Source organism: Argiope bruennichi, chromosome 8, assembly GCF_947563725.1.
Source record: "Argiope bruennichi chromosome 8, qqArgBrue1.1, whole genome shotgun sequence".
Classification (NCBI taxonomy): domain Eukaryota; kingdom Metazoa; phylum Arthropoda; class Arachnida; order Araneae; family Araneidae; genus Argiope; species Argiope bruennichi.
The window spans coordinates 108,908,842-108,923,921 of record NC_079158.1 but is presented as its reverse complement, the minus strand read 5'-3'; the positions used below and the strand labels follow the sequence as shown (position 1 = coordinate 108,923,921).

At 32.0% G+C, this 15,080-nt stretch overlaps 1 protein-coding gene across 1 annotated transcript in view; it reads left to right on the top strand.

Annotated features, from left to right (window-relative positions):
• Window positions 1-15,080, top strand: part of LOC129981131 (long-chain fatty acid transport protein 4-like) — a 44,774-nt gene that overhangs the window by 17,776 nt on the left and 11,918 nt on the right. Inside the window, exons 4-7 of the mRNA XM_056091826.1 lie at window positions 566-745; window positions 3,134-3,203; window positions 6,058-6,259; window positions 12,364-12,556. Of these exons, the coding sequence (XP_055947801.1) occupies window positions 566-745; window positions 3,134-3,203; window positions 6,058-6,259; window positions 12,364-12,556 (645 nt within the window). The remainder of the gene's footprint in view (window positions 1-565; window positions 746-3,133; window positions 3,204-6,057; window positions 6,260-12,363; window positions 12,557-15,080) is intronic.

The window sequence follows — 15,080 nt, the reverse complement described above, 5'->3', positions numbered from 1 at the left end:
TTTTCTTATAAATGCAAAAAATTCTTTGTGCAAAGTTTAAACTGAAATGAATTAAATTTGTTATACTTATATTCATCCTGCTTGACTAGTACTTAAATAAAATGTGATTTTTAAAGCCTTTTTAAACTAATTTATTAAAAAAAAATCAAAAGCATTTTTGAGTTATTTTTTTTAAAAAATTAAGGTGGTTTATATTTATTTTCATACATTGGTGGTTTTTCTATATTTATTAATATAAATAAAGGTGGTTTTTAATAATATTAATTCATATATATTACGCTATCTAAAGGTGGTTTTTCTTATTTACATACATTGATAAATCTGTAAAAAAATGAAGAAGAAGACATTTACAAGTCCGGATTTTATTTTCTGAAGGGAAACTTTGAAGCCACGATCACCATTCTTAGAAGCACTGAAAGCAATTCTTGAAAGCATTGAAGAAAGCGATGTTTCTTCAAAGTAGCTTACATATTTATCATAGCCGCACAATAACATCATTTTAAGTATAGAAAAAAGTTAAAATTGTAGCTTTCAGCTGAAAGTTTCCTTTTTATCCATCATTTAGCTGTGAAAGAGGCTACATCATTCTTCAATAATAAAGATTCGATGGAATATTTTTGCTTCACTGAGAAAGGAGCTTCCACTGATGAAATAATCTCGTTCCCAGGAAAATCCCTCAACGCTCTTCTAGAAGAAGCTTCTCCGAGTCCTATTGATCCCAAAAAGCATAAAATTCACTTCAATGGTATTTTTTAAAATTTTGATTACTTAACTTTTTTCTTTTAATTGTAATACTGACATACAAGTCATCGCAAGTATTTACTTGTGAGATTTTTCGCTCAACAGAAATTCATCAGATTAGGCAGATGATGAATTGTTAAAGGTCATTCCATGAGATTGTTGTCCAATTCCAACGATTGAATAGGATTGTATTTAATAAATCCCTTTATGACAAATTAAAATTTTAATAATTGTTTCATTTAAATTCCCTTCCATGGTAATTTTTTTCATTACTTACTTTTTACTTTGATTACTTACTTTTTATTTTTCAACTGTAATAATGACATTTTACAGTTGAAGAATTTACTTGTGAAACTTTTTGTTCAACAGAAATTTATCAGATTAGGCAGATGATGAATTGTTAAATGTCATTCCATGAGATTTTTGCCCATTTCCAGTGGTGGAATAGGATTGTATTTAACTGAATTGAGCATTTATTTCCTGCCATTAAGCAGGAGCAGAGCTACTTTATTGATAACGCATTTAGCCTGATGTTACCATATGTAATAGATAATTCAGTACTTAGATTAAGGTGTACGTACACACTTGAAGATTTTTTTTTTAATTTTAACTTTAAAATTCCAGTTTTTTTACAGTAGGTTATTATTATATGTTTAAACTCATTTCAGTGAGAAAAAAACATATTACACTAATTATTAATTAATAAAATAATATTTAATGAACTAATTAGCCTATTTTTTGAAACATGATATCTTAAATTCTAATTCTTACAGACACACAATTCTAGTTGGAAATGATGCCTAATATGAGTCTTCATGTTGTCTGCCTCAAACAAGTTATAAAAATGTATAGTTGTTTTTAAACAATTTTTTCATCAACGATGAATAGAAAAAGCGAGATTTTTTCTGTAATTTTAACTTTTAAACAGCTATTAAAAATTTATTTCTATAAATATAACTTTGATTGAGGCAAAAAACACCCGCTATTTTATACAGATTATTTTGATATATAAATAACTGCATTTGGTACATTTCTTGTTGAGTTATGATTGTTTGAATGAAGCAACATAGTAGAAAAATATCATTCTTCATAAAATGAGTTTTAAAAACACCGTAACTAGAGTTTTTAATGAAAGCACCTGAAGAAAAATAGTTATAACTCGAGAAATATTTCGAATATTGACAACATCTTGGTATCGTTTGAAAGCTAAAGGATCAGAGAACATTATTAAGCAATAAAAAAATATTCGATATTTTGAACGATTTTCGAAGTTTCAAGTGTGTACATACACCTTAATGAGTGTTGCGAAATGAATAGTGTTACTCATAAAGCAGCTTCCACAGGAAGGATAATATTGCGCGCAATAGGTCACGCTTACCTCAATCAAATCACATGATTTGCAATGGGATAGTGGCAGATAGTTGCCGCGATGAGACAACCATTTGCCATTGGGGTCAAATGATGTTCCTTAGGTAGGAGTGACCTTCAATTGTACGCAATATTTTCTCTCTTGTGAACACTTCTAACCCATATAAATATTATTATAGAAATGTATGTCTATATGTAATGTATTAGGTTTCAACTAGAGTTGGTACTTTGTATATTTTATTAGCAGATATAATATCGTAATATCCGTGAAATTCCTCCAGTAGTCAAGAACAAAGTCTAAATATCATCTTATCCTTGAAGCAAGCTTTAGAAAATATATAAATATTTTTATTCAATCATATTTTTCAATTAAGTATTAGAAAGTACATGATTTTCTTTATTTGATCATATCATTAAATTTAGCATTCGAAAATATAAGAGTATCTTGATTCGATCACATACTTAAGCTAAGCATTAGAAAATATAAGATTATAGTTATTTGATCCCATCCTTAAACTAAGCATTAGAAAATGTATGATTATATTGATTCGATCACATCCTTAAACTAAATATTTGAAAATATATGATCATCTTGATTCGATCACCTTAAATTAAGCATTAGAAAATATACGATTATATTGATTCGATCACATTCTTAAATTAAGCATTAGAGAATGGATTACTATATGGATTCAATCACATCCTTAAAATAGGAATTAGAAAATAAATGATTTTTTTAATCGATCACATCTTTAATCTAAGCAATAAAAAAATATGAAAATATTTTTACTTAATCATATCCTTAAACTAAGCTTTAGAAAATATATAATTATATTTATTCGTATTAGAACCAAAGACCTCGCCATTGGCTTTTTATACTTATAAAATGCTACGAAAAATATAAATTTAATCTCAGCTATGATTAAAAAATATCAAGAAAAGTAAATTTCATTTACGTATTATTCTTTTCTAAGCAATTCCATAAGAAATATGTATTGATTTGTTTCCTTTCACATTTATGTAGATAAACTGATATATATTTACACTTCTGGAACAACAGGATTACCTAAGGCAGCCATAATCAGACACAGCAGGTGAGTAGTATTTTATAATTTTATATTAATCTTTACTAGCCATTTTCAACCAGCTATTCGTCCATTATATTAAGAGTTTCAATATGGGCATTTCAACCAATTTCGATGAAGGACATTTTTAGAATGAGACAGAGTATTAGTTTAAGTTATACTTGCTATATAAATACAGAACCATCTGCTAGATAAGCAAAAGGACATTGCATCTAAACTCAAGAGGTTTCATATGAAAAAAAAATTGGCAAAAAATGTTCAGTGATTTTCATGGAGGACACTTTCAACATTTACGTTTTTTTTTTTTTTCATTCAATATAAGCAGTGATATAGTGTTTTTAATATTTATCTTGATAATGAAGAATGGTAGGCGGTAAGTGACAAACGATGACATATCTAAGAGCATAAACTTTTATATGAAATAAAAATTTGTGAAATTGATACAGTGGTTAGTGTTGGAGGAATGGTTATTTGAATTAGACGAAATGGAGTTTTAGAATTTAGTTACTATTCAATTCCTTTTATTGAATAATTCTTTTCTCGGTTCTAAGACATTTAATTTAATATAGTTTAAAGTTCATTCCTTCGAAAAATTTAATTCAAATGACTACAAGGGTGATTTGTTTCAAAAAGTTGAACTAACATAGATGAACTCTATAATCTTGAGTAATATTTCTCTTTATCGGTTTGAAATGATGGGTTTCTATCAACCATAATTGACATAAACAACTATCAATCCAGAAATAAACAATATGAAAATTATCTATATAAAATTTCCTGAATCTATATAATAAAATATACATTGTATTTAGAGAGCGCTGATGCTGCTACAACTAAAACACAAATGAGCTTAACCAAAATAGAATTAGAAATAAATATTAAGTTTACAGTCAAAAATCAAAAAGAAAGATAAAATGAATCCGGCCTGAAGACTTTCTCAAGGGTCACCCTCAGGCAAGGATTCAAACCAGGGATTTTTTTCTGTGGGGGTTTGACTCTCATCCAACAAACTGACCCCTCGTGACCCGAAAATCCCAGAAAATTGAGGTTTTGGAGACAAAATTAGTATCACAAGAGTAAATAATTATACCAAAACAAATAAAATCATTTCCAAAAACCATCCAGATAAAAACACAGCAAATCAAACCACAAAATACCATGAAAATGGAACCAAAATTATTTCAACAAGAAAGCAAAAAACTTACCAATTGAAAGTATAATTCCAAAAGACAATCTGAGTTAAAAACTTGTTAGTGCAAAGGCACTTCGTTAAACTGAACTAAATTTAATTTTTCCACGTTTACAGCTATATATGCCTACCACGTTTCGTCATAATGCATCGTTCTCAAAGTTGAAGCGCCATCTGTTGAGTCAAAACTCAAAGCTAAAAAACCGGAGGAAGTCAGAAATCAGACAGTCCTTCTCTTATCAAAACTTCTATATTACAAAAGTTTTTGGGAAATTCGTTAATAGTTACGTTTTTAATGAGATTGACTGATGCCAAAATATAAGAGCTTTTATTATTGCAAATTTTTTTAATCTTGTTAAATTGTGAAAATATCAAATTTTTGAAAATTTTAGAGTTTATATTAGAATGGTAGTTGCTAAGTTTAATTATTTTAAAGTTAAATTCATCCCTTTAATCAAAAATACCTATTAAAGTTTTTCCATTATCATTTTCTATATTTAAATCTAAATAATTAGCCTTAAGTTGATTTTCGTTTGTTTGAGTCAAAACTAGATCTTTTGGGTAACAATTAATAACATTATTAGGATTATCCAAATTTAACAAAATTAAGTCATCAATATATCTCCAGCCTATTATTAAGTTGTGTTTAATTATTTCTTTTTCATAATAATGTAGGAAAATATTGGCTAACGCACTTGAAAGGGCTGTTCCCATTGGAATTCCCTTTACTTGTTTATAGAAATTAATTCCGTTAAATCATAGTTTTCTTTAATATTAAATGGTAACATAGAAAACATAGTAACATAGTAATAGTAACATATTAATAGTAAACCTGGTAATAGTAACATATTAATAGTAAACATAGTAATAGTAACATAGAAAACATAGTTTTCTTTAATGTACTTAAAAAACACATGAGTTCTGTGATTATTGTACTTGTTATCACAACAGAGTAGATGAAGATGCAGTTAAAAAAATCTAATATAAAATGACCTGGTAAATGGCTACAAAGAACCTCTAAAATAAAAAGATATTTATGGATATATATGAATGTGAAGAATCTGTGGCGCTGATTTTCTCTCCCCTTTGGTTCTTGAGTATATGATAATTGCCGTTGGGAGCTAGGGATGTTACTGAAATAATAATTGAGGGTTCTGCGGAAACAAAACACAGGATATTTTTTCTAGTCTTAATATGTTGTTTTCGTTGCTTATCCCCCTTGGATAGAACACAAATTCAAACCAAGTCCTAGAGATCTGAGAAAGAGGGGTGCAGTATCTGCTGAAGTAAAGATTCCTGAGCGCCAGATGACAGAAGTCTGACTAGCTCATATGAAGATGACACTCACATACTCGCTTGCACAACCCCTTTTTACAGGGGGGGGGGCTCTTTCACTACCTTACAGATAGAACACAGGGTAAAGAACAACCATGCCCAAACCAGGACTCGAGCCCGGGACGCCGAGATCATGGGTAAAAAGCGCTACTCCGAGGCCAGGATGCCGGCTCTCTAGTCTTAATATAGAAATGACAAGAAAGAAGAATAAAATCTGTTACGTCCATGGCACTACTATCTTGGTCTAAACAAATACTTTTACATTCATATACGAAAAATATAAAGTATTTTTTGACTTTTTTAGACTTTTAATTTGCGATTACTCATTTTATTTCATAGGAGTTTATGGATATCTGCTGCGGCTAAATTCATTCCGCAGCTCACTGACGATGATGTCATTTATAATCCACTTCCTATGTATCATACAGCTGGTGGTATTCTATTTGTAACAGTGGTATTAATGTTTGGTGGAAAAATGATTATAAGGAAGAAGTTTTCAGCCTCAAATTATTGGAAAGATGCAGTAAAGTATAAAGTGACTGTAGGTATCCAAATCATAATAACTACTTGTGATGCAGTTTCAATATTTTATTATTTTGATGTATTCTGTTTCTTTGTTCGTTAAGTTTTATTTCCATTCTTTTTCTTTGTTTGGTTTTATTTCATTTATTGACATTTCAAAACTGTATAATGCTACTTTATATATATACAAGGGGTGTTCAAATGAAAAGGTACGAAACGACACCGTGGGTATAAATGAAGACTTTATTTAAAGCATATAGCATAGGCTTGAGCGCAACGATCCCATTGATTAACGAGCCGAAGGATTCCTTGTTCCCAGAATTCCTGTGGCCATGATGAGACCCAGTCCTTCAAAGCATCCTTGAGTTCGCCGACCAAGGTCCACTACTTGTTAAATTCCTCAAGCACAGAAGAACTATTAACTCCGATGTGTACTGTGAGACACTCCGAACACTAAGCGGGTCCATCAAGAACAAAAGACCGTGACTACTCTCGGAGGGTGAGGTTCTGCTCCATGATAACACGCGTCCACACGTCTCCAGAATCCCATGCGCGGAACTGGCCAAGTTCAAGAGGAAGCAGCTCGACCATCCGCCCAACAGCCGGATATGTCGCCCTGCGATTTTCATGTGTTTGGCCCCGTCTGAGATGAAAGCGCTTCAATTCAGACGGCGAACTCAAGGACGCTATGAAAGACTGGGTCTTGTCACGGTCACAGGAATTCTGGGAACAAGGAATCCTTCGGCTAGTTAATCAATGGGATCGTTGTGTCCAGGTCTATGGTGTAAACTTTGAATAAAGTCTTTATTTATACCTAGTGTCGTTTTGTACCTCTTCGTTTGAACATCCCTTGTACTAGGTGCTTCCTCTAAAATTTCATTTCATTTTTGTTATTATTTAGCATTATAATTTCAGTTATTACCGTACAAAAATGTTTATTTAATTTTATGTTTCTTTATAAGAAATTATGTTATCAAACTGAATATAAGATAAAAATATATTTTATTATTCATTTCAATTTAAACATATTGGAATTCAGTATTTTGATTTGTAATATATATTACATAATATAATCGTTAGATTACGTATATAATTTTATCATTTTGCTTTTAAAAACAAGGACTTTAACAGGAACAAATATTTTAGTGATTTAATTTGTAGATCACTAACTGAATGATACTTTTTAAGAATTAATTTAAATTTTCTGAAGTACTATAGTTTTTAATAAAATCTTAGCAGTATAAGTTTCCATTTGCCTGGATTGTTAAGTGAATAAACATATCATGATGTCCTTAGAAAATAAACAACAAAAAAATAAACTTTATAACAAAAAAACCTTAGAAAAAAGAATAATATTTAATTCAAAGATAATTTACGAAGGAATATTTAATTTGCCTTTTATTTTATTCTGTTTGCAACAAAAATAATTATAGTTCATAAAAATTTAGTGATTTATAAAACTCCAATAATTTTTTAACTTAATATTGCTACGAAATTTCCGGGTTCGTTTGGATAGTGGAAGTTATATGGTGTGGAGAACGCTCAATCAGCAGTAGAAAATAAAACAACGAAGTATATTTACACGAAGACACACAGGACAGCACAAAGACGACAACTATATACAGCACAGAGAAGACAATTATCTGCAACCGAGACGTGCACACAATAAGACTCTACTGCAGACAGTAGCGCACAGCTTAGTTCAGCACTAGCTTGACTCTGTCGCTGCTCTGCTAATCTCTGGAAGACTCGTTCTTCACCGTCAATTCCGACTACTACTCCGGCAGCTGCAGACTGCCTCCTTTTATAGGTCTCAGGAGGCGGGGCTAGAAGCCTCTCAACCAATCAGGAACTTTCGAGGCATAACTCGGTTCCCAATGGACGGATCGGGAAAATTCTCGAAGTTTCGGGTATAATCTATTTTTGCGCCAACGTCGCCAAATTCGTAGCCAAGTCGCCAAATAATCGCCAAGTTTATCGCCAAGCTCTGGAACCTCCGACGCGACACCCGCACTCCGTCCAATACAGATGACTGTAAAACAGTCTTTCTGATGATGGAACCAACTATGATGAAAAGCAGCATCACAGATTCGTAACAATATATTTCCTTTTTTAAATTTAAATAAAGGCAAACTAAAATGATATATTTATGAAGAATAAATTTTCAAATTTTGTTATTTAGTACAGATTTGAATACTTGTAAACAATTATATCCATTCCATTTAGACACACACATAGAGCGATAAAGAAGCCAATATTACTTTAATATTTTCTATTATATAAAAAAATTATTTAGTGTAAAAAAATGAATATAAATTTCAGGAAAGATAACTTTTTTACGCATATTTGATGTATATATGAAATATAAAGTTCAGTAATATGGAATAATTTTAAAAGGTTGACATATGCACTTTGTCATGAAAAAAAAAAGAATATTCTGTGTACAAAGGGGAGAAAAATAAATTTTATAAAGTCGATAAATAACAATGCATGAATTACCAAAATTAAATAAAGAATATTAAAAAATAAGCATAAAATTTTTTATTATTCATTTTTTTTTCAATTTTGTCATTAATGTAATTTCTCTAAGAGAGGGCCTTAAAATAACTTTCATCCTTTGAACTCGTTATGTAATACCAAATGAGATTCATAATTTTTATAATATCGTAGATAACTTTGGTTTACTTATTCCATAAAAAATACACTCATGTCCAAAATTAAGGTCACAAACATAAAATCTGCGAAAAATTAAAAACTATTCATTGTGTTGCCACAAAATTTGGCACAGAGGTACACTACAATGGAAGAAAGAATACTGACACATAACAACATGGAAATGATTTTAATTAGGAATTAAGAAACAGGGTATATCAAAAAGTATTACATTATGAATCAGAGATAAAGCATTTATCTCGGGAAAAACTTGACTAATATGGAGTGTGACCAACGTGCACTGCTATACAGGCTTCATAACGAGCTTTTATACTGTTTATGAGGGTGTCAATAAATGCTTGGGGCAACAAAGCCCATTCTTCCAAAAGCGCGGCTTTTATCTCTTGGGGGGTATTAGGAGGGGGGTTACGCTGTGCAATGGCTCTTCCGAGACCATCCCAAACATGCTCAATAGGATTGAAATATGGAGACCTCGAGAGCAAGTCCATACGTCGAATATTCTCTTCCTCAAGAAAATCAACAAAGATCTGAGCTCTGTGTGGACGCACGTTATCGTCCATAAACATGAAGTCTGGGCCAAAAGCACCCCGGAACAAACTCACATAGGCTTCAAGGATCTCATCCCTATAGCGATATGCATTGACAGTACAACCATCGAAGACATGCATTGATGTACGACTGCTCAACATTATGCCACCTCAGACAAGAATTCCTCTGCCACCAAATTTGTCAATTTCTTTTACGTAGGAGGGATGATAGTGAGCTCCTCGCTCTCTTCAGATGAAGATTTGAAGTATCACTCTGCGTGGTAAATCTGGACTCATCACTGAAAAGAACACATCCCCATTCTTGCTGTGCCCAAGACTGATGTGTTCGGCACCACAACAACCGGGCTTTTCTGTTGGATGCAATCAAAGGGACGCACTCAACCGGTCGAGGGCATAAAGGGCCCTCTCTGCTAGACGTATGTATACTGTTTGTCAGGAAATTCTTATTCAAGACGCAGCAGCAAGGTCACAAGCAAGCTGAAGAGCCGTTATCAGCCTATGGCGTCGTGCGCTTAATGCCAAATAGTGATCCTGTTTAGGCGTCGTTGCTCTGTGACGGCCTTGGCCAGCCTTCCTGGTTACAGTACCATTTGTTTGGAATTGATTCCACAACCTGGATACCACTTTCGGTGTTACTTGTAACCATCGAGCCACCTCTGCTTGAGACTGCCCAGCTTCAAGCCTGCCAACGGTTCTCCATCTCAAGGAGTCGTCTAAACGATTATGAGAACTCATTCTCATTGGAAACAGGTTAAATTTTTTTGTTTTAATGCAATATTCACAAAATTGCAGGCAAAATTCTCAGATGCCTAAACGGTCTAATTTCAGTAGTTCCTTAAAAACTAATGCTAAACAACATTTTTTCCCGCAACAAAGGTTAATATCATGTTACCGGTCCTTCACAATATATAAAATATAATTTGTTTAAAATTTACTAGTAGCCATTTAGAATTAGTTTGAAAATTTTTTTTGAGACCTTAATTTTTGATATGAGTGTATTAATGCATTAAAAAAGGAAGTAAAATTTGAAGTTTAACGAGGTACATTTTTACTCATAGAATTTTAAACTAGAAAACAGAAATAGTTCTTGGTAATGTATAAACAATAAAAAAAATTTCATAATTTCTCATCATTGAAGTTAAAGCTTTATTGAAGCTACATCAAAACTTTAAAAAAAATGTTAAATTATAATTCCATATTTTCGTCAATTGAAGAGAAAGAAGGTTAAAATAATTATGATAATGATGAAATTAATTATAATAGATATTATAGCACAATATTCTTGAAAAAAATCATCAAAATAGGAGAAAAATTAGACCGAACTAAATGGATTGAATAATCAAAATAATCGTTGTAATATAATATGATTTATTTATGTCAATAAAAAGATTAATGCACTAAAATAAGGGAGTAAAAGTTGAAGTTCAAAGAGAGACATTTTTCTTGGTATTGTACAAACAATAAAAAAAAAGTTCAGAAATGCTTATCCCTGAAGTTAAAACTTTGCTGTAATTATCACAAAACTTAAAAAAAAATTAAATCCTAAGGATAGACTGTCAACAATTGAAGGAAAAGAAGGTTAAAACAACTTTAGTAGCGATGAAATTTATTACAATAGGTATTATTTATTGAAAAAATTCATTCAAATAGGAGAAAAAATCGAGATGAAATAAAGTGCTTGGATAAGAAAAATAAAATGTTTGAATTTTTAAATGCAAAAATTATTTTGAACCTTTATATTTTCTGAAATTATCAAGAAAAATATCAAATTAATTCTTAATTTTTATTTAAACAAATTTCTAGTTAAAATTTTGAAGAATATATCCAGGGTATGCATTTCTAGGTTCCAAATTTGCTTATGCCAAATTTTTTAGCTTTAGTTTATTCTGTTTGCCTTTTAAAGTGCCAAGGATACGTACAAATATGTATTCATTATTCTTAATTATTAGCAGATACATCCTTATCTTACAAAAGAACGGTAAAAACTTTTAAACCATAAGAGCCTGAGATAGTCAAGTGTTTTCATTTACACTTTTTAAAAGTGTACATACACACTTGAAGATATTTTTAAAAATTTTAACTTTAAAAATTCGGTTTTTTCACAGTAGGTTATTAATATATATTTAAACTCATTTCAGTGAGAAAAAACCATATTACACTAATTATTAATTAATTAAATAATATTTAATGAGCTAATAAGCCTATTTTTTGAAACATGATATTTTAAATTCTTATTTTTACAGACACACAATTCTAGTTGGAAATGATGCCTAATATGAGTCTTCATGTTGTCTGCCTCAATCAAGTTATAAAAATGTATATTTGTTTTTAAACAATTTTTTCATCAACGATGAATAGAAAAAGCGAGATTTTTTCTGTCATTTTAACTTTTAAACAGCTATTAAAAATTTATTTCTATAAATATAGCTTTGATTGAGGCACAAAACATCCGCTATTTCAGACAGATTATTTTGAAATATAAATAACTGTATTTGGTTCATTTCTTGTTGAGTTATGATTGTTTGAATGAAGCAACATAGTGGAAAAATATCATTCTTCATCAAATGAGTTTTCAAAACACCGTAACTAGAGTTTTTAATGAAGGCACCTCAAGAAAAATAATTATAACTCGAGAAATATTTCGAATGTTGACAGCATCTTGGTATCGTTTCAAAGCTAAAGGACCAGAGGACATTATTAAGCAATAAAAAATTTTTCAATATTTTGAGCGCTTTTCGAAGTTTCAAGTGTGTACATGCACCTTTTAAGGACAAATATTCAATTATCTTATTTTAAAAATTTTAGCTACCAATTAGAAATTATTGATACTAAGAAAGCTCATGGGTCCTTTTTATTGAAAAGAACTTGAATACTTAAATTTTTTTTCATTTCATTTTTGTAGATTGCTCAGTACATTGGCGAAATGTGCCGTTATCTTCTGAATCAACCAGTTAGGGAAGAAGAAAAACAACACTGCATTCGACGCATGTTTGGAAATGGACTCAGGCCGCATATATGGAAAGAATTTCAGGAAAGATTTGGAATCTATCATATCATTGAAATCTATGGGGCGACAGAAGGAAATGCTAACTTAGGTAAGTTGGAATCTTGTTTGAAATTCATTGAATTCTTAATTATTAGTCGTCTTTGGTAATTTATAGATTTGTGGTGAATAGCATATAAGCCAGTTAACTCTTAAAATGGTTTAGTTACTGGACTGCTAACCACAAGGTCCCAGGTTCTATCCTAGAGCATCGCATACCGCTTCATTGGTGACCCGGACAATGAACCTTCAACCTTCGTACAGATGCTGTGGCGTCATTTATCCGCAATCAAAGTCTTCAGACTCACTTGACGCAGCAACCTAAAGCCGTCAGACACACTTGGTGCATCGACACTCACACATGCTCGACATAACGATTGGCGCTATTCAACTGGGTACCAGCCCATTTAGATAACAGCTAATAACTCAATACATCACCACTCAACATCCATATCGTTCGTCTCACCTCTGACTCACTGGAGGGAGAGTACTGTGGTGAATAGCATATAAGCCAGTTAACAACCCTTCTACGGAACGATCGTTTTGGTAAAATGGTTTAGTTACTGGGCTGCTAACCACAACGTCCCAGGTTATATCCTAGCGCATCGCATATCGCTTCAGATTTACCAAGATTTTGATTTCTAAAAGTTAAAATATAGTGCACTCCCGAGTATCCGGTTCACGATTATCCGGCCTAGTTTTTCAAAAACTAAAAACTGTAAATATTTACTCTTACTTTAGGGGTACCTTTTCATATCTATGTATTATTTATCAATCAAAAATAAAATCAGTTTTGGTCAATTTTTTTAAGAATTAGGCCTACTATTTACGTTAATGCTTTGTTTATGTTTCCTGCATTCAAGTTAGGTATTACAGAATTTATGTTAAAATGTGAACCATTTATATCCTTTAACTTACTTTTTCTCTAATAAATTCTTGAAAAGTGCAGAGTACAGCATGTAAACTACCAATATGGAGTCTTCTATTTTAACTCGACGAGTTACCTGCAACGGCTTCTATGATTCGCCGGACCACGGCCACTTTCACATTCATCATGATTTGAGATAAATGGAGAGGTTAGTGCTATAATAAGAAGTAAGAAAATACGTATTATAACAATGAATTTTGATATAAAAATTTTGCCCCTGTTATTGGTGGGCAAAGAAATGAGTTCCTAGAGCCCTGATTTATCCGGGTTTTTTTTACTACCCGCCCTGCCCTTCCGCCATATTAGGCTTGATTCTCGGGATTGTACTGTATTTTATATCCAACTTGGTAATAATGGGTCAGTTAGAGAAAAATTTTATTGAAATATTAAAGAAATTCCTTTGGTATTACACTGATTTCTGAGCAATAATCTGAAAACAGATAAAACTTTAAAAAGTATGCAATTAATTTCGACAAATATTTGATCATAATAATTATTATAACATGTGTGACTTTAAAATCTATGTAATTTAGTATTTACATTTACTGACATGAGAAGGAACAAAAAAAGTGTTCTTAATATGGACATGTAAATTAAATACAAGAAATGTTTCTATTCTGGATATTTTGGAACAGCAATACAGGCGCGATCGCGATATCACAGGCGATGCATGATGTTGTCCTATTATGGGAAGTGATATCCATTGATTCTACATAATAATGTAAAGCAGTTCTAAGTCCTTGTGGGATTTGGAAGAGATGTTGGAAACCCGCAAGATGCACATTGGCATTGTAATGATTCAGCTTCTTTCATGCTTGACCATGGTAACGTTTCTTTTCCCACGCTCGATAATTAGCATCCAGACAGCAGTATCAGCAATGGCAACGCCCTACCGCCGTGTAAGTGCTTCCAGAAGTGCCAGGTGGTCAACCCCTTTAAAGTAAGGACATCTGGGCAATTAGTGCGAGTCCAGATAAGGGACCCCACCTGCATTGTATTTGAACCTGCATTCTTTACATTGTGGAGGGTGGCTCCCCAACGGATTCCCACGGTCTACAGTAGACCAGTGAAATTGTTGCTGAACGACTATTGGATAACCGGGAAAATGGTCCGATATGAATGAGGGTGAGGACAGAATAAAAGTGCAAGGAGATTGGAAGAGAGAGGAGAATCGTGGACACTGAGGCAGGGAGCGGAGTGTCCGACTAGAATTCCACCCGAAAAGATTCGGTGGATCCCTGGAGCTACGACCTGTTTGCGAGAACGCTAAAGAGTCGGCTAGCTGTTTCCTTAGGAGGTTTCTCCGAAAGTATTCGAGGAACTATCCTTATTGCGTCGAATAAGAATCATTTAACCTAGAACTCATTTAACCTAGATGATGAACTGTAATTTTATGTAAATAAAGCTGTAAATAAAGAATTTGATCCTAACGCTACCTTTTATTGGATCGAGACTTTACAGCATATCATGTTGGACATTAAAGTTATTTCAAAATTTACAATTGAAATAAGGAAGCATGCAGTACGACGATGATACCTTTGGCAATACCTTTATTTTGCTAGCAATGTTATCTGCTTCCTAATATGTTTAAAAATTTAAGTTACATCGTATAGATTTTCCAACAGATTCTTTAGAAAATTCACTATAT